Here is a 21536-nt window from a genome sequence, read left to right on the forward strand (position 1 = left end):
ACACCTGAGTTGCAGCCCTTGTATCTCTTACCATTCTTAACGCAATAGTTAGAAGGGTTCCAAGTTTTTCTTCTGAAGCCTCATTTCCTGATGCAGGGTCATCCTTGGATTCTGTCTCCTTTCCCAAATTGAACAAACCCACTGAGGAATTTAAGCCCCATGTTCCTGTATGAGGTCTTGAAAGGGCTTTAAGCTCCAGTTGTGACGGAAATTTACAAAAACTGTTTTTTGAGTGAGATTTACAGTGGATTCGTTCTCCTGTACCCAAAAAATATATCGATTTATCAAACATAGGTTAGCAAATTTTTGTTCTCACAGCATATAAAAGCCTAAAAAGTATTTTATCGTAACAGAACCTCTCAAGAGCTTACCACATTACATTATTGATTCAGTTGGGCATATAAATGCTAAGAAAATGGGCTTGTTCTAACTAATCATTGATCGATGTTCCAGTATTATTTATGGACACCAACTACATTTGAATCATCATTACAGGAACCAATAGGCACAGGGACCCCAGCAAGTAAGCAAAGTGAATCGATTGATTTCCAGAACTTAGAAACCCAAGGAATCTAGAAAGTACTCTCCAACATCAATAACATATGAAAACAACCCTGATGTGAAGCAAAGGTAGAATCATTCTTTACAAAACGTTTTCTTATGAAAGGATTACAACCTCACTCCCAAAGCTAAGGGACTTCCCTGAAATACATTATTAGGACAGATGATGGCCTACTTATTATAGGCACTCTCTGTCAGGCACAGTAACCCCTTCAGTGACCATTCGAAGGCCGGAATACAGTGTAGCCGTTAACCCCACATGCCAAATTAGAATACTCGGGCTGCTGAAATGGGTAACCATCAGCCTCAGCATTCCTCATACCAAGCAATGATAAATCAGCTCTGTCCAGACACCACTGATTCTGCATCACCCCATCAATCTGACCATTACCATAACCTGAAAGACCAACATGCGGAATCACACCCCTAAGCCTGTCAAAGTGACTACTTGAAGAGCCATACATCCTCTGCATCCCATCTTCATTGTAGATGGCTGGAGAAGGACGATCTAACCTGCAACAGTTCACTGAGGGACCCATGTCCATGGACATACTCATATCGCTAGGAAAAGTGGACTGCCGGTTCAACGAGTGGTGATACCCATTACTTGCACCATTGAAGACTGCACCTGCCTTGGCTGCTTTCCCTATGCTATGTTCCTCTTCAAATAAGTAGTTAATTATATCAAGGTGAGGGAACTCGTCAGCTGACGACCCTTGTCCTTGGCGTGAAGACAAACCAGCAGGCAGCTCCTCACTGAAGTATGTTCGAGAACCATACAAATCAAGGTTCTGCATGTCATTCAACAGGGATGGACTACACAGTACGTTGCTGGCATCACCTTGGGAGCGTTCTTCCATCCACTGAGGTCGATTCTGCAGTATTTCTGGAGTTACTGTGCCAAAAGTGAAGCCTGACCTAACCACACCATGATCCTCCTGTGAGTTCCGACGTGAATGCATCAATGACGATGTTATCATGGACGAGGGCTGAGAATAGGCAGGAGACAAATTGGAAGCAGAATTTGAGTGACTTGGAACAAAACCAGATGTACTTGCAGAAGCAATTTTACCCACTATGGCATTTCTATAGGAATGAGGAACATAACCGTGGGTAGTTGGGGAGGCGTCAGTGCCCAATCTTCCAGCTGCACTCACAGACCTTGCTAATGAAGGTGCCGTTTGAACCATTGAAACAACTGGCGCAGTGGGTCTGGGGCCAGGAATCAGGGGAGCACTCAAGGGCCTAGACATTAGAGAAACTTGCGGTACTGTTGGCTTCTCAACTGCATGGACTGGTGTTTTCGGTTGAGATGAAGGCCTTTGAGCCTCTGGTTTGGACAAATCAGAAGTCTGGGGTTGTGGCGTCATTTGACTAACCCCTTTCTCCATTTTTCTGGGGCTATTCGAAGATACTTCATCAACTGTAACTGACTCAGCCACACTCTCAGCAACTGACTTAGGCTGCACTGTAACAGGAAATTTTCTGGTGGGACTACTAGGAGAGGAAGCTGATGATCCGACTGCGTTGCTTTGGTTCATAGGCCTTTCAACATCAACCGGGTCTTTCACACTTAGTTTCCTTTGCAGAGTAGAAACTTCTTTTTCCTGACACAAGAATCAGTGGCAGCCCATCAGATCATATTGGATACAGAACATTCCAAGAATAAATGCATCAATGAAACCCTCTAAGACCCATCAACAATCAAACAAACCCACAGATAAGCTACTAGCTCTTTTGGTCATATCGAACCACAGAAAAACCATTTCAGTTTTTATTGCAACCCACAGTTGATTAAGCACTTATTATGAAAATACCCATACAATATCTTTTCTCCTAATCAAATCAATTGAAACTTCCCATAAGGGACACAGTCATTTTCCAATCTGACAAGGACCAATAGGTCTCAGCATGCAAAAACAGAAACAAAAATAACAAGCACCAAAAACAGCACATCTGCATAGAAAGAAATACCAGCAAAGTTCATGAACAGAAAGATCTCAATTTGCTCCACAGAAAATTTACTACAGTGTATACAGGACCTAATACCCACCCGAGTTTACATTACGGATCAGAGAACGCATGTATTTCTATATTTATTAGGAAGGTGTCCTAGACCATCATGCTTTAGGAAGTGAAAAATAGAGAACCTTTTAGGAGCACTTCAAACTGTTGTATAATTTTTTTTCAATGAAAAATGTTTGGAGTGTTAGATAAGATATCAAGAAAATCAGAATATATTAAACACCCTGCCAATACTTTGAAATCCTGTTAACAAAGTAATCATCATGAACTGTTTCATTCAGATGTTAATTCAATAGAAAGAAGAACAATATGAAGCCGATTTGACCTTCTCAACCAAATGCTGCTCAAGCCACTGTATCCGATCTTTCAATGATTCAACAACAGTTTCTGGTTCAGGTTCAGATGCCGTTAAGCTGTCAGAAGCATCATTGTGGAACCTGCTATCTGATGTTGGACCAGATGGATGATTCTCTTCATGACCCCAAGAAGTCTGGTCTAGTGCTTCCTTACCACGCTGGGTCTTTCCTCTGTAAAATTGGTAAAGGCTCAAATGGATACCAAAAGTTCTGCCAATACGAAATGAGCAAACAGAGAGACATTTTCACCTTCCAGGAGACGTCTGACTTTTGTGGTTTGGAGTCAAATTCCCTTTGCAAGTCCCATTCATTACTAACGACGGAACTGAATCTGTAGAACATGTTGACGAGCTGTCATCCATTACAGATAGGGACCTCTTCTCCACTCGTCCATTTTGCACAGGTAGGATACTCATTCCACTGCTACTGACTTCTGCAGCAGGATGAATTTCTGAAGTATCTGTATCCCAATTGACGGGACTAGCATCTCTATCTTCCAATTCAGGCTGTGACTCAGCAACAGAATCTCCTATATCAGATACATCAGAAACATCCTCTACTGCATCAGGCTTTTCAAGCACAGATATCTGCTGCTGTTTTTCGGGTAGGTCCACAATTCTCCCATCAGTACTGCTCCCTTGCTGGTGCTTTTCTTGTACAGCCACATCAGACTTTTCATCTCTTCCTCTATCTTTTCCTTTCCGACAGCCACGCCTTTGTTTAGCCTACACAGTGATAAAGCAGCAAATCAGCACCCCAAAAAGCCATAACTGGATGAACTAAAGGGGAAAAAAGAAAAGGACATCAAGGAGAGACATGAGCTATACAAAAGACCTCCCTGCATGTATCTGAATAGACATTTGCTCACAACAAGTACACTAAGCAAGGCAACAGTTAAAAGGATCCCACTGACACTTCCATGCATGCTTAACAGTGCATACCATAAAAAGCACATGGACACGCCCAAAAAAAGGTGGTGGCGCAACTTCAGAGTGGAGACAGCACAAAACCCCAGAACAGCTGGTTCACAAAACAAAGTAAGATGTGGAAGATAGGGTACATGGACTTCAACTTTTGACTAAAAATAGCACAGAATCCATAGAAGACATTTATGCAAGGGCTGCTCAATCCAGGTTCAAAGGCATGTCCACTTAATGATGTTCTTCATGCTCGAGACAGCATAAAACTGCAGCCCAGCCGGTTCACACAAGAAAGTGAGATGTGGGAGACATGCTACATGGACTTAACTTTACACATGCTTGAGCACCTAGGGATTGCTTTTAGGCCCGCTTACGAAGAAAGATCATGGTTCAAAATCGGGGTCTTAAGCTTGATCTCAGCCTAGATCAGGCCAAAAAACCAAAAAATAAAAATAAAATAAAAGGCCGACTCGAGTGAACTCGAGGACCCATCTCAGTGGGTTTTAAGGATCAGGTTGGGCTGAAATTTAATTTTGTCTTTAACCTATTTTAGGCCTTCTAAACACAGTGGTGGCTTTAGATGTGAGAGAAAACAAGTGTATGTATGAATTCCAACTTGACCTAATTTTGAAACCAGAATGCTGAAGAAATGAACATGCAGTCTTATAAAACATGAAATACATAACCATTAATTTATATAAATGGAAACATAAAGGTTTAAAGTGATAACATATATCAAACAACTTAAATTGTTCACAATTCAATCCATATCAGAACACAGTAGAACATTACAAAATCACGAGAGTAGAGTATAAGCATCATCAAAAATCTTTTTCATGAAATTGTCGGTCAAGCAAAGATGTTCAACATAGATTGAATCCTCACTCAAACACCAAGTCTACAACATATTATGTTATGTACGTGGGCCTGAATCTAAGTGAATGCAGGGGGTGGCAGCCGCCCGCAGGGAACGGAGCGAGCAGAGTTCCCCTACAAAGCAAACGAAGTCCGAGTTTACAAGAGCTGCACAAGCTTTGCGCCCAAAATTATTTTGGAGGAGCCCGAATTGCATTTGGATTAATTATCCAGCGGCCTAGATTACCCTGAGAGATGTACAGTGTTGACCATATCTCAGATTGAGGTTTTGATATAAATATATAACTCTCCTATCCAATGTAACTGATTTTTGAGAATTAAGATCAGTGGATTGTTGACGGCCGTGGGTTTCTTCCCTTTGAGGGCTCCCCGTGTAAAAAATCTTGTGTCTCTATATTAATTTTGTTCCTCTTTTTCATTGTGTGATTGCTCCCAGGAATTGATCCTAATAGGAAAATCACCTTTCTTGAAGAACACCTTCAAAATCCCTTGATTGTCATTGATTTCCTGTTGTAGATGAGCTAAGGAGAGTGTACAAGTGTTGCAAGTGAAGCTCCGGCAGGTTTAAGGCAGAAACTCAAGAAACAACAGTTGGGAAGAAGTTGGGTCGAGAGCATTGAGAGAAAGGAGTCAAGACAGCGGGATCTTGACTTGGGTCATCAAGTTGGGGAATTTAAAAGAGGATCTCAAACCGAGATCCAGAATCTCTCTGGTTTTTACAATGGAACTCATCTTGAGTTTTTGAGATCCCAAGATCTCGCAAGACCTCAAAGGCTCAAACCATGAGAAAGACCCTAAACCTAGATTGGGCTAACATGCACTCCTACCCTAGATGGTTAGGGGGCCTTCTCACTTGTTGCCTCCAATGTGATCATGGACCACTCTCCATTGCCTTCTATTAGCAAGGGGCAGGACTAAAGCATACTAAGAAAATATTAAGGACTGGACCTTTGACCTACTCAAAAATTACCTTCAAAGCCCTCAACTCCTCAAAACCCTCACTCCTCTCACCTTATCTTATCTAAATACTTAGCACAATCCATAGAAGGTTATTTAGGCATTGACTGCTCAATCCAGATTTTAAAGAACCATTCATTGAATACTGATCTTGGATCACTCCGCAAGCAGAGTGGACATCCATTAATACTGATAGGTCCCTTAGCAAGAGCTTCAATGAATTTTGCCAGTCAAATAGCCATCCAGTGTCCTAGCCTCAATGGCACTTGAAGTGATCCATTGAATGGTCCAGTCTTTACCATTTAGATACTAATTCTGGATCCTAGTTCCTAACTCTGTGATCTATCAATACCTCAGCAGCTTAACATCCTCTTGGCTGAGATTCTTATTGATATTAAATCCTGACTGGAACTCCAAGGATGTTGGCTGTTAGTTTCCAAGTATCCGACCTGTTCTCCTACCCTGTGATAACCTTAACTGATGCTGATTGGTTCTATTATGATTGAAATCAACCCAGATCAGTTTGGACATGCTATCGTACACCAGTTTATTTAGTGTCTCCATCATCCACAGTTACAGATCAGTAAAGGCATTAATGCTGTTGATGCGAGTGGTCCAACTGTAATCTCTGGTCATGTGTGTATTTTTTTTCCAAGTCTTCCATTAACCTTAGATGCAGCTGCGTATAGGAGATTTTTATGCTTCGCCACTTCTCAGGCAATTTATTTAGGGTTAGTTTTTTCATTTAACATCTTTCCTCAACCCCCTTCCACGCACAAAAAAATAATAAATAAATAAATAACAGACAGAATTGACAGGCACGTTGACATACAAAAATACTTGTGACATAAACAGTAATGGTGTTGCAGCAGAGAAGGGAAGGCAAGGCAGAAAAAGAAATGGATGATCAGGAGCACATGGGACACAGCTAGCATCAAAGAAAATATCAAACCTGTTTTTTCTTGGAACGCTTCTCCTTTTCTGCTACTACACGTTTCGCCTTCTGCTCAAGTTCAGCTAGCCCAGCTGCCTCCTCCTCACGTATGAGCTCCTCTTGCCTCTTCAAAGCAACAGCCTCCTGGTATGCAACTTCAATTCTGTTGCTGCAGTATCAAAATGTATAACTAAACTCAGCTAGATGATTTTTCCCCACTAAATTAAAGCAAACTACCATAAATTGAATCAAATGATCTATCACAGCATACAACTGATGAGAAAAAACAGAAGCACATGAAATAGTCCAAACAAAAATGCAAGTATGGAACAACATAATATGATCATGACATTGAAACAGTTAGCTGCAATCGGTCACTAACAGTGTGAAGGCTGGAAGGGATATCCAAAAGCTTTTGGTTTTTGAGGGGGGACACAAAGTTCAGTTTGGAAGAGGTGCATGTAAAAAGGTGTAAAAATATCACACTTCATATACTATTACAAGGAAAAAATTTCAATCGATATGGTAATTTCGACCTAGAAAAAGGTCGAAATTTCGACCGAAACTGGATACTTTTTATCTGACTCTTGAAAAATCAATTTCGAGCCTCAAATGCACTCAAATTGATTTGGATTTTTGCATACTACCTATTTCAAGCATATTAAACACTATAGAACTACTAGTTTAATAAAAAACTAGTGAAAATGTAACATCCAAATATCCAACATTCCAAGTATATAGTACATGAATCAGAGAAGAAGCGGGAATGTTATTACTTACAAGTTAGTGAGTTACAAGTCTATTCTACACACAAACTATCTTAAAAATATCCACAACATGCTCCAAAAATTGCATATATGCTTCCACTAATACTCCGTTATTTTAAAATTTAAAACAGAAAATAAATAGTTTTTGTTAATATTTAAATATTTTTTAATTATTTAAATATATATTAAATACAGTAAAATTACATAATTAACAGAAAAAAATTAATTCAACACCATCACAGCAATATGGTGTCTCAACTCTCACATACATTCATTTGAAGCTTATACATGTCCTATACATATACATTTTTAGCAATATACATAATTTAGTAAATAATTTTTAATAACAGAAAAATAAAAAAATAGTAGGAAGAATAAAAAAATAATTTGACACTACAAATTCATAGATCAACACTCTAAAGTAAACATATATAAATTTGGAAGCAATCTAACATGATTTAAGGCACAAATGAACCAAAAAATCAAAAAATGAAGAAGTTGGTTACTCACCTTGCATGATTTGAGAAAATGCACAAATGGAGGAGCAAATCAAGTGTTTGAAGGAAATGGAATACTAGAAATTAGGTGTAGAAGGGGATGAAAGCAAGAAAAATCAGCAAAATTTTCCAGAGGTCGAAATGCAGAGGGCGATATCGCTCGATAGGTCGAAAAGTGGCTCGGTTTGGCCACTTTATAAGCTGTGTAGGTAACATTTCGGCCCGATATGGTATCGGGCCGATATTTCAACTCGTATCGACCGATATATCGGTTGATACAAAACGTTATGTTCCTACTACTACATTTCGTTTCGAATTAAAAAAATGCAGACATATCGATCGATTTTTGTTCCATGTACTATTATAAAAAATGAACTGAAAAGACATGAGTACAATTCCATTTCCTTAAATACTCTTATCCATTCAATCCATTAGACATTTAAGTCATTAATAAATCACGTCTAAAATTGTAATTTTCTATTCCTAACTATAATAATAATTAATGGATAATATTAATTGAAATGTAATGATTACTATTAATTGATCATATTACCTAAAATACCCTCAAACAATTATCTACTATTAATTATTTTATTTTTCTCCTATGTTCTCTTGAGATGATATAAATATGTATGCTATGGATTATGAGGAATCAAGTTTATTTCTCTATGTTTCTAGCATTCATGAATCTTATTGACTCTATAAGTTGTATGTGACAGATTCTATTAGGAGCATCAAAGGACCCAAATGTCTCACTTACCACGAGGGGAGTACTCTTGGAACTTCCTTATTCTTCTCCCCCTAAATTTCTCTACAAAATCAAAACAATCTTAAATTTTCATCTCTTCGAATTCCGTTATTTTTCACTTCCAAATGTCCATTAAATTTCTCTATAAATCCCCTTACTTCCAAAATTACCCTCAATCATTGATTAAGTGGACATGATTAATTATGCAAGCCTAGAATTGTAAATTCTCATTTTATTAAAATTACAATAACATTAACATTAGAGCAAATTGCAGTAACAGCCCAAAACAAGCAGCTTTACTTAATCCTGTTAGTACTAGAGACAAAAAGCCCAATATATCCTACTATAGGGGATGAGGAGTGAGGACTAACTATAAGGACCAATATACCCCTGCAGACTAAAGATGAAAAGAATCCAGAGAAGTAAATTTATATACAGATAAAAAAAAAATGAAAACAAAGGGATTGAAGCTAGTGATTAGATGAATTGATGAAAGAGGATTTTGATTATAGTTCTTGGCTTCCATGTTTGTCCTCCTTTGCTTCTATTTTTCTGTTGCCTTCTTTGATTAAAACCAAAAGCCCTATTTGGTATGGGATGAATAATCGAAACAAAGATGAATAAGAATTAAAAGATGATAAACCCAGATTTAGGAATCTAATCGTGTAGGGTTCAACAATCAACAAACCTCGCAGCACATTATTTTGGAAGTGGAAAGAAAGCAAACCTATAAAGGAGATTCAGTTATGTCCATCTACAAGACTGGAAATTTTCAAGAATAAGCACAGCCCAAGTAACAAACCTGAATCTCAGAAGAAAAACAGAACTACCCACGCCGCTCTGGAAAATTGAAAACTATTCGTCTATCAGCAGCTTCTAGAAGATCAATGTCATCAACAGACTGATTATCATGAATATTACCTTCGTCTTCCACAGAAAGATTCAAATCCAATGGCACACATGGGCTGGTCATTTTTTCACCTTCTTCATTCTTCCCACCCTCCCCGTCATCGAGCTGCACAGGCACCAGGCCAGTGTCAACACCATCGACAGGGCTCTGCATAACTACTGTCACATGCTCTGCAGGTGACGACTCCCAGGCCTTGATTTGTGTCCTCCATGGGTCAAGCCTGTTCGAGATGGCCTCAATCTCATCCTCGCCTACCCTGCTGAGGCCTGTAGTGGTCTGCTTCCTAGCCCGATTTGGGTTGCCATAGCCTTCTTAGAGCTAGGGTTTTGGATTTCAATTAAGGTTTTTAGAGAACGAACTGATGTGAACAGTCACAGAGACCACCCCTTGGACGAACCCTAGGTGGGGACCCAAGATGGCTCCAAGAAACCTCCTTGAGCTGGCCGAACCCCCTAGTAGGGGTATTTAGGGCATTTTAGCCCTCTTTTCGGTTCTGGAATTATTTCCAAATTTATTTTCTAGAGTTTGTGTTGGTTTTTATTAATTTGAGTTGTGGTTAAGACAAGACTCTTGAATAAAGGGGGTTCCTATCTTTTAGGAGGGATCTTATCTTTAATTAGAAAAGTCTTTTAGTAGTTAGTCATTTAGTGTCCTAGGGAATTCTTTTTCACGTGAAACTCCTTAGTAGAGTCTTTAAGTATATTAGTCTTTCATTTTCAGCATGTCTTTAATTATTAGATTTCAAATCAAGAGTCCAGGTTAAGTGGTGGGATCCTTGCCTGTTAAGGAATTCTACTGGGTCCTAGAGTCTTTTGAAAGCTATAAATAGCTTAGCATTGCATGTAATTTTCCGTTTTTGGATGATTAAATAAACTAGTTGAGGGGGCCCTGGTTGAGTAAAGTTGTTCAAGGATCAGCAAACTACCACCGATTTCTGCATCTTCTTCTTCATACCAGCAACCTTTAAGCAATCAAGTTCTTCTTCAAGCACACAAGCACAGCAGTCCCACCCCCTTCCCTTGCCTCCTCTATCACCCACAAGCCTCCCCTACCCCTGCCTTTCGTCTCCAGCCTCTCCCCTGTCCTGCACACCTAGGTAGTCCCCTCCCCTTAGCTGCTCAACTTCAACAAGAGCCTCCCCCACCCCTCCTCCTTCCCCACCGCAGCCCTAGAATCCCTCCCCCTGCAACTTCCAAATTTCCAGCCCCTAAATCTCCCTTTGTTCTTTCCTTAGGATTGCACCACCCTCTAGGAATTAACCCTGTAGTTAGTCCCCCAATTAAACCTTGCTTTCTTAGTTCTAAAAAAAAATCACTGCAATTGATCTTTTCTTCATCTGAATTTTCTGCAACTTATTCATACTTTGGGAAATCCTAAACTACTGCAATTCAGACCATCACCAGCATTTCAGACCACTAAAACAAGGTCTAAAACACAAGGCAGCAAGGTACAGCTCTTCTCCCACCCTAGCAACACCCTAAACCCCAGTTTTTCATAATTGTGTTAAAATTCAGATCTGATTGGGGCATTACAGCAGGATTTTCAGGGCAATAGAACACCCTAAACATTCTAGAATAACCTTATCCTTTGCTGGAATTCCTGGGCAGCCCTTAGGTTTAGGGGAATTCCTTTACATCATGAACAGAGTGGACAAAGAAAACGCAGGGAATGTTAGAGGTGTTACCATCATCTCGTATACAACTAGGGGAAGTTTTGGAATTAAAACAACTCAAACATTGATATAATGGAAAACACTAACGGAGACTACTGTGTCCAGAGTAAGTTCAACTCTGGGGTACCAGGTACCTGTGCTTATCATACATAAAGGGGGGTGTCAGTGTATTAAGTCTTTCATTTTGGGATGTGCAAGTAATTTTCTCTTAATCAATTACAATTTTACATTGTCACGTATTACTTCTCTCCCTTGACTCTCTAGAAAAACTCTTTTATCTCCCTCAATTAAAAGGACAATTAAAATAAGTTCTTTTAATTAGAACATAAATTAAATCAATACAAAGGATAATTCCCGTTCTCTGAAGTCCTTTCTATCAGCCTTGTTACTAATGCAACTTTCCCTACATGTACCCATTGTTGTTTGTTTATTTTTTAAGAGATTAATAATATAAAAACTTCATAATTATGAAAATTTATATTCATATTAGAGGAACAAATCAATCCATCAATCATCTATATTTGAAAACATACTGACTTGTGCATTTGTACGTGGAATTTTACTAGGATACAGGTAAAGACTGTTCTGCCCTTATAACTTAAGTTAGCACAATTTACATTATTAAAGCAACTATTTTCATACTTAGCTTAGGTACTCATTAGGTACTCAACTTTTTCAGGCCCATGACCACATTAACTTATTGAACAAAGGACCAAGACCCGAATCTACCAACCCTAGGTTGATTTCAGAGGAAAATAGCACAATTGGCGTTGGATTTGCGATCTCTTTAATATAGAACGCCCAGTTCTGATCTATCATCCATTTAATATTAAAAGCCCAGTTATGATCAAAATGGGTTGAAATCACTTCACTGATTATGGCAAAAAGGCCGTGTAAACCCCCTCCTCCCTTTTTTGTTTTTTCTTGTTTTGTGATTGCCTGCCAAATAACTCAATATTTGATAAGTAGGAAAGGTTGCATTTGTCAAAAATTTGTGCAAGCCTCAAAATTAAATGCATATAACTTTTTCCAAAAATGAATTTCCGCAAGGTAGTTGGCCTTGAGAGAATGTACAATTAGCATACAGCATACACAACAAACCTAGGGTGCATTTATTTAATCTAAGGGTTCTACAATGTTTTGAGGCCTAAGCTAAGATAAACAAAAATTTTGGGACCAAATTTAGTCATTTAGCCCTCAAACCCAGCGATCAAAGCTTCTTCTTTTTACTTTTTTTTTTTTTTTTTTTTTTTGTGTGTGGGGGGGGGGAGGTTCTTTTGGGGGATTATCGTCTAGAGATGCTAAGGGAAACAAAATAGATAAGAAGGAAGGATAAAGAGCATAGGGGAAAGAGGGGGGAAACTGAGAAGAAACAGACTGGCAGTAGGGGAAGAGGGAGAAGCAGAATCATAAAACAAGGAAAAAGAGAGGAAAGCGGGGGGGCCGTAAATGCAGATTTAAGGCTTAATATTTATTCCTTTTCCCAAGCTGAATACAAGGATTTAAACAATAAAATAAACATATTTAAGTAAAACTAGGACTATTAACTATTTTAATGAATTAACTAAAATTGCTTCTACGTAGCCTATCCAAACTAAAATTCTACTTGCATAATTATCCTGACAAATATATAACAAAATCCTATAATATCTCTAAAACTCCCACAACAAACAGCATCTCCTATTTTATCCCCTTGCAAGCTGGACTTGGGGCCCACCGAATATGAATAATTATCCCTAGTGTTACTGTTCACGTTACTGTAGCGTGAACAGTAGCTATTGGTTGTGCAAGATTGACTTCTCCCACTCTTAGAAAAAAAATGCATCCTCATGTTTCATAAAAAACAATATCCACAAAAACACGCTTTGATGGGTTGCTGCAGCGTTGTTCGGTCACCATCATTGAGAAAAGAAATTAGGGAAATAAAAGAAAGGGACGGAGGGATATAAGAGATAGGAAGATCTCAGTAAGGAGAAGAAAAGCACGGAAGATAGAATGCGAGAGACTGAAGAATCCCTTAGAGAGAGAAAAGTTACCCAGGTTTTGGCTCTGATGCCAATTAATGGGGGACAAAATAGAGAAGGATAAAGAAGATAGAGGACAAAAGAGGAAACTTGAGAAGAATCAGACTGGTAGTAGGGAAAGAGGGAGAAGAAGAATCATAAGAAGACAAGAAAAAGAGAAGAGGAAGGGGGGTGATGCAGGCTTAGAGTAGGTCTGCAATCGTGGGCTGTAACGGAAGGGGAATTAGAACAATTGGAAGAGGAAGAAAGGGAAATCTCACAAACAAATCAACTTAGCTTATGTTCAGTATGAAAATTGTATATTTAGCCAATCTATTTAAAGGAATTAAACCTAAATCCTAGTTGAAATATAAACTTAAAACAGACTCCAAATCAAAGTCTAACACACTCTCATTAGGAATACCAAAACAAAACGAAGACTAAAATTAGAACTGAAGTAAAATACTTAATTAAGTCCAAATCTTGTTGGACAAAACCCGTTTGGGCTGGTTCCTTTTTCAGGTAGGACCAGAATCGATTGAACCAGTCTGATACTGCATCAAGGGGGAGGGTGCAAACACACATACAAAACTTTATAATTCATATCTTCATTATTCCTTCTTTTCAAACTGGATACAAGGATTTAAATAATTTAAAAAAAAATCTATTAAAACTAGGATTTTAACGATTTAAATTAACTACAATTGTTCCTCTGTACTCTATCCAGACAAAAATTCTACTTGCATAATCATCCAAATGAATAAATAACAAAACCTACAATATCTCTAGAACTCAAACACAAAACAACATCTCCTATAATCACCTTGCAAGCTGGAACTGGGACCCACAAAATATGAATAATGTCTCCTAGCATTACTGTTCACGTTATCATGGTGTGAACGGTAACTATTGGCTGTGCTGCATCAGATGCCCTCCTTAGGTTGTACTCCATGGTTCGAGAACTCAATCTTTGGCCATCTCAGTGAGCCAAAAAACCAAGATCTCGATCTCGTCAAGATTGTGTATTTTTTCTAAACAAACTCGAGCCAACTCAGTGGCCCATCTCAGCTTTGTCTGCGCTATAAATTGGTATCCAGTCTATGTTACTCCTTCTAAACACAGTAGTGTCATTAGATTTATGAGAAAAAATTGTTGATACGAGTTCCACTTTGAACCTAAGTTTGAACACTAAAGAAGTGAAGATGTAGATTTATAAAACATACAGTACACAACCATGATGTGATATAAATGAATACTAAGGTTTAATCTCAAACAGAACATCAAACATGCTCACGTGACAAGATAGGTGTATTATCAGCTACACCATGGAATACAAGAAACAAGACTAAAATCAATGAGGCACTAAGCAGCTCATCCAACTCCTGCAAAAACTCTGATAAACTTCTGGCAAAAGGCACAAATCAAGCAAAGGAGGAGAGCGCAGTCGGGAGAGGAATGAGATCTCATCAAGTTGAGTCGTGACAATCTCAATCTCGAACTAGCTCTGTATATATTATCAGGTTTTGGTCGTATTGAGATCTCGAACCAAGATCTTGACTTGACCAAGGTCTTGACCGAGGTAAAGAATTCTTCACATATCACTTCCCATCATGGTTTCTTGAAAAACCTAGATATCTCATGAGATCTCGAACAATGTTGTACAATGTTAAAAGCCTACATTGAAGCTTCCAAGGGAACCTTGAATAACCTAACTTCTGTTTATCGAGGAAGTATGCTCCACCTAGAGGGCAACCCTTGATGGCTGGTGCAATATAATCACTATCGCAGCCATTACATAACAGGTTCTAAACATGGGTTGGAATTGGATCCGAGGTTCAAGCTGATAGATCACCCAGTGGAGCCACTTGATGAGGAAATACCCATCAAATGCTCACTGCCCTGTTCCTCAGTCCCAAATCAATCACAGGAGGAACAGTTTGCTGAAAACCACAGCAAGAGTGTGGAACAAACATCAGAATTGAACAAGGAATGCATGCTGGCAGTGGCCATTAAGCCTCCAGTTCGAGCAATGTGTAAGAGGCATACACTCTCACCCACCGCCATTCAATACCATCCCTGTTCACAACGGCACTTCTTCCCTCCTTAATCCAGAACAAGTCAACCTTTCAAATGTTTCATCAATGCAATGAGTTTCAAATCCTTTAGCTCTTTTGGATGCTCTTTTTATTCCACTATCAAGGGAAGGTTTTTCCACCTCTCATGATTTCAGATATGCTTGAGACACTGCATCCTCCATCCAAACACCTTTCTCCCTGATGACTTTGACTCGTCTTATAAAATGAAAATGTGCAGATCCTATCTTTTAATTTTTCACCTTGATAAATTTGCCTTAGTAAATGACAAAAGAAAGAGGGAAGTACACAGTTGGGTTAACTGATTTCTAATTGATAAAGGAAATATAGTGAAAATTCAGTCAGCAAGGGAAACATCGCTTGCCTTGTAATTGAATCACAAACTATGACATAAATAGATAAAGAATCGACCAAGGCCAGAACTAAAAAAGCATCAGACAACTAGATGAAATTGGACAGAAACGATGGCCAGCTGCACTTTTTGTTAAAGTAAAGGATCCTTTTAAATCTCCCACAGTCCAGTAATTATCACAGGAATTGAACTGTCTAGAAAAGAAAGCAGGTTCTAGTGTTCACAACATGTAATGCTGGAAAACTTCTGAATCAAAAAGTATGGAGAATCAAACATTCAAAAGCAGGCCACTAGAAACACATATGGGAGGTTGAATAACCTGAAAATATGTGCTAACACAAAGATCTCTACTGTCCTCCGACCAAGTTCTGTGAGACGTCTTTCATCACGCTCAATGGAATCCTTGTTGGAATCGTCTCCAGAATTCCCATCCTGCACAAGGATTAAGGTGAAATATCCCTAAATACTGTCGTAAAACATTTTGCTTTGCAATGCATCACAAGCAGAAATAACACAACTTTCTTACTCTACCAACAATTAGTTTTTGTTACACTGGGCAGTTTGATGTATTGTAACAAAATCAGGTGGGAAAGAAAAAGGCCTCCTGCTTTATCATTCTACAATTAGAATAAATCATTAAAGTAATATGCATTTTTAAACAAGCATAGCTATTCATAAAATGATCAGAAACATGGATGGTACACCAAATCAATAATTTAAAAAATAAAAAGATAACAGAACACACCCCCAACAAAATTCTCAAATAACAGAGCCATGTTTTACGAGGGAAAGAAACTCTCCAATGCAAACACACAGAGTCCAATTTAAAATTATTATTTTATAACTCAAGAACCAAAATACATAAATTAGAAATCAAGTGACTGCAGTTAAGTATGAATTCCAACAACTGAGTGTATAAATTTGGAGTTCGCCTAATCAGCTTGGTCGGTAGAAGTCCACACATATTTAAACCTCAAATAGAATATACCATGCACTAATGCTTACCTTCGTGCGATTTTGAGGACCTTTCTCATCCTTTGGAGGGAGTGGCTCCAATGCAGCCCTTTCGAGTAGTGGCAACACATCATCTTCCAAGACAAACATGTCATTCTCGACTCGGACAATAGGAGCTGGTGTTTCTTCAATCTCCAATTGTTTTGCTCTCCCTTTCTTGCTCTTGCTCTGGCCCTCAAGAGCCTTCAGACCACTATAGAGTGAATCCATCACCAATGTAGAGGTGACTTCCTTCTCTATAAAGAAATGCTTCACAACAACCTTTAATATCATATCAGATTTCTCCCTGGACATGCACCACCTTGTACTTTGGTCAACTCCTAACCAGAAAGAGCAGAAGCTGCAACCAGCACGAAAATGAAAATCTCTTTTAAATAATAGTACAGTACAGACTAAAAACACTTACAAGACCATCTAACTGATTAAGGCAGCAACCACAATAGTACGTAATGGAAAGCCTCAGTTTCCATAGAAACTGCCGATGTACCAATACTGCTGTAGCTTAGTACTAGTTGGAACAGGTAATTAATGACAACAAAAATATAGAATAATAAATGAAGATATCTCCAATATAGTAAGGATCCTGCAGTAGTCCACATTGGAGTCCAATGTAAAAGATGGACATTTTAAAGGTTGTACCCAGTTCATGAGAAATACATTTTTCCAAATAATGTTAGCAATCTCAGTAAGACACAATTTCAAGCAAACGTCCTTGGCAACTCGCAATGCAGCAATCTAGCCTCCTGAGTTAATAAATCCCATAAGTTACTAATCAAAACAGTTGCTCTTCACAATAAATTTAGTGTGACAGCTGGAAAAAACATTTTACCTTGACCATCTCGCTTTGTCATCAATCAACTTTCCAAGCTTGCCTCTCCTCTCTTCCACAAAGCGCCGACATATTTGCTCAACATTTGTTAGATATACTCGAACCAGTTCTCTCCTATACAAACAATCAAGGCAACGAAAAGGGCGGTCTGCTCTCTCCCTGATGCAAAAAAAAATCAAAGTCAAATTGCAAATTTTCAGTTAAAGAATCAGGTGGAAATTTGCAGGATCCATTTAAACATAATAGTCAGCATCATGATGTCATGTACTCCCAATTGCAACCACAGTTGTAATTGTACATAGGTAAGCAAAGGCAAGGCACAAAAGGCAAACCACCATTTTCCAGGTGTATTTTTAAAATTCCCTAGGTCCAGGAGACAGGGATATTTCTAAAATGTTGCAGGTGTGGGCACCTTGATACAAGAAACAGCTAACCACCTTGGACTTCAAGGCCTTCCTTCCTAGGTAATGTATCACCTGACTATGCTTTGAAGCCTAATTCAGATGGCTGGATCCAATTTGAGGATGAAACCAGAAAAATATTAGTCAGGCAACACTTTGACCCCAAAACAATAAGATGGTGGATCAACCATAATACATCCCCAGAGGCAGAGAAACAAATTAGCATAAAAACCAAAGTATTCATTTATGCAACTTTTATGGCATGCATGCAGTCTGAGAAACCAAAGCAAAAAAAGGGCATAAAAGATAAGTTTATTGTACTCAAGTTCAACAGAGTCAATAAGCAAATCCAGTTAACTTTGATGTAACACGTAGATGTAAACTTTTCATACATTGTACAACGGCCAGACTACTGGTCCAAGATAAATACACTCACTATGAAATGTTCAGGAATTTCATGGCCACTTTAACTCGAGCTATACCAATCCCCCCACCCCAACCCCAAAAAGAATAGAAAATAAATAAAAAGAAACCCATCCACCCGAAGTAAAGATTATTGACCCTCATCAATATTCGATGTAAAGACCAAGACCCAATGTCCAGACATCCAAGCTTGCCAGACGTGGATACAGCTCCTATATTGGAGGATTCGAGTTACATATGTCAACAAGGAAGCAAGCAATAAAATGGACCCCAGTACAAAAGACTACCCGCACCAACCCAGCTCCTAGTAAAGCATTATCTGTAGCCATGCACTTCTTAGCCAGACAAACAGCAATCAAATATAATATTCTAAACTTAAAAACCAAGCTTGCAAACCAAACATGATCTGGTCCTCAATGTAGCCAGATATACTGCTAGAACACTCCCACCTCGACCAGATAATTGAAAATACAACAAAAGTATCAGAGAAGGATCACAAACTTAGGTACAGCAATGGTAAAATTGTGATAAGTTATTAGATTTGCAGGAAAATTGAGAACAATTAAAATAAAAAACAATGCAGCGAAGAAGGCAACGAGAAAAAAGGGTTACTCTCTCGGACTTGAGTCTTTCACCCAGGGCCTCGCACCTTACTTTGATCTCTAGCACAAATAGCATCACAGAAAATAACTCAGCCATCGAAATCTCACAGAAAAGGCTCACGCAAATATCTCGTTAAACAAATTGTACATTGCTCCTCCCCCCGGGGGTTTTCTCTCTCTTCTCCCCATAACCATAAGAAACAATAAAGAAAACAGACTCAAAAATGTCTGAACTTATAGATCCTACTCCAGCAGATCAAAGCACTTGATAAAGATCATTTGCAATCGAAAAAATCAAACACAATAAACAAAAGACCTAACCCAATCAGGTACCCTAAATTGACTAGGAAATTGAAATAATAAAGGAAACAGGCTCGAAACATGTCTGAACTTATAGATCCTAATCCAGCTGATCAAAGCACTTGATAAAAATCATTTGCAACTTAAACTATACCAGGAGAAATTTTTTAATTTTACCAACCCAAAACAACTTAAAAATAAACCAATCAGAAGAAACTAACTCCTACCAATAGCAACCCCACATGAAAGCCATTATACTCATAGTTTAGGGCATAACGTGGCCTACTACACTAAAAACACATTGCACTGAAAGCACGACACAGCCCCAGGCTTATTTCCATTAAAATAAGCACCTTGTGGTGAATGGTGGTCCATCTGCATTAATTTTAGAAGCCATCTTATGACACATGGTGGACACGCCAGAAAAAGAGTGCAAGTTCAGCCTATGTTTTCCATCTACAATTATAAATTTGGGCCACACTAAAGATGAAGTGGTTCACGATTAATCCACGCCAGGTTTCACACAGAAAGAAAGAATAGAAAAAAAATACATATCTGTACCACAGAGTAAAAGGGGGAATACAAAAAAGAAAACAGGTCCACACGGAAAAGGAGCAGATCAAGTTTTCGCATTCTCCAAGACAATGCCCTCACCATCATGCCTTTCGTAAGGTTGAGAACTTATTGTTAAGCAATTCCACTACCTTAAGACCATTATGGCTGCAGCTGCCATTCACCAGGGCTTCACTCATTTTTAATTAAGAAAGCAAGTTATCAAAAGGCACAAATCCCAACTGTAATCATTGCTCCCTATCAGGTAGACACAATTTCTATGACGGTGTATATCAGCTCAAGGAGAACACAAGCCACAAGCGACAAACAAAAGAAGATTAAGAACAATAGAGCATTTACTGATTTTGGAGCTGATAGGGAGAAGTGCCAAACAAGAAACAATGAAAAGCACTTCTATGACTTAAATAGGAGAAAATTGAAAAACTGCTTTTATGATTCATTTTCCACTCATTCAGAACCTCCACTGTCACATTATTTTCCAAACGTGGAACATCAGAAGAGTATCACAATAGGGAGAAAAATAGATCAATGTTATGCATCAGCAGAGACATCGAGATAGGCAAAAGGAGCTTAAGAAAGGAGAGCATTTGCTGATATCACACATGGGGAAGAGCATCAACCAAGAAACAATGAAAAGCACTTCTATGGTGAACCTCAATTGGTTCATTATTTTACAGCTATGGAACATCAGAGCGTATTCATAGTAGAAACTAATAGATAATTCTTACTCTAAACGCATAACCAGATACATGAAGAGGTACTAGAGATGTCTTTTTCAACCCCTCCCCACCCCCACGGAGGGGAGTTACAAAGAGGGAGATGTGTAAGGGAAACACACAAAACAGACCAGTAATGCCTGGGAAATACAGTCGCCAACAAAATGGATAAAAATCAGATAACCCAGTGAAGTTCAGTGGTACCTAATAACTTGGACTTGAGCCTTTATTACAAGAGTGTCACCATCAACAAAACCATCTTGAACCTTTGACAGCTCCATAAATTTTTTCCACCCCCAATCATGCTCTTTCTTCCAGAACCGGTGTAATGTATCTGCACACCTCAATTAGCACTATCAGCAACAAAACCATTTGGATACGATGGGAAGGATAAAAGAGAAGGCTCATAGTTGTCAAATGTGCTTAGGTCATTGAAGTGCCTTGTTAGTGTTAACTTGTGTATCCTCCAACAGTTGGGGTCAGCTAGACAACATGACAACTGTTGATAAGCCATATATACTACAGCAACTAAAACATGAAGAAACAAACCTGAGTTCTTTTTTTTTTGGGTGGATGAATGAATTATCATTACCCAAACCCCCCCCCAAAAAAAAAAAAGGGAAGAGAGTGGGAGGGAGACCGGCCTTTAAGTAATAGGCTGAAAGAGGAACCTAAGCCCCAGTATTTGTTCCTTAGGGAGTCCAAGACAGCCAGATGGGGGAAATAACTAGAGTCTAGATGAGAAATGAAAGCAAATGGCTTTTCAAATTGAGTTCAGTGACCCACCGAGCGGAAGGACAGGAGAAAAAGATACGGTCACAGTCTTCAGTGCCATTCCAACAAAGGATGCAGTTGCAGCTGGCAAGGATATAGCGGCGAATAAAAAAAGATTGGGTTGGAAGACATTGGTTGACGAAACTCTGAAGAGTGAGGGAATGGCGGGGAAATCTGACCTTTTAACCAAACCAAGGGGGTTCCATAGGACTAATTGGCCAGGGGTATGGGTG

At 38.8% G+C, this 21536-nt stretch overlaps 1 protein-coding gene across 1 annotated transcript in view; it reads right to left on the reverse strand.

The window, feature by feature from the left end:
• LOC149003303 (TNF receptor-associated factor homolog 1a-like) overlaps positions 1-21536 on the reverse strand; it is a 31175-nt gene continuing 9639 nt past the window's right edge. Inside the window, exons 6-13 of the mRNA XM_089137525.1 lie at positions 20734-20863; positions 17515-17673; positions 16677-17025; positions 15991-16103; positions 6648-6798; positions 3192-3667; positions 2912-3113; positions 1-2168 (exon numbers count right to left, since the gene is read on the reverse strand). Of these exons, the coding sequence (XP_088993651.1) occupies positions 774-2168; positions 2912-3113; positions 3192-3667; positions 6648-6798; positions 15991-16103; positions 16677-17025; positions 17515-17673; positions 20734-20863 (2975 nt within the window). The 3' untranslated portion in view covers positions 1-773. The remainder of the gene's footprint in view (positions 2169-2911; positions 3114-3191; positions 3668-6647; positions 6799-15990; positions 16104-16676; positions 17026-17514; positions 17674-20733; positions 20864-21536) is intronic.

The sequence above is a fragment of the Hakea prostrata genome, chromosome 10 (assembly GCF_041222555.1).
Source record: "Hakea prostrata isolate BN-2017 chromosome 10, UWA_Hpros_2, whole genome shotgun sequence".
Lineage (NCBI taxonomy): Eukaryota > Viridiplantae > Streptophyta > Magnoliopsida > Proteales > Proteaceae > Hakea > Hakea prostrata.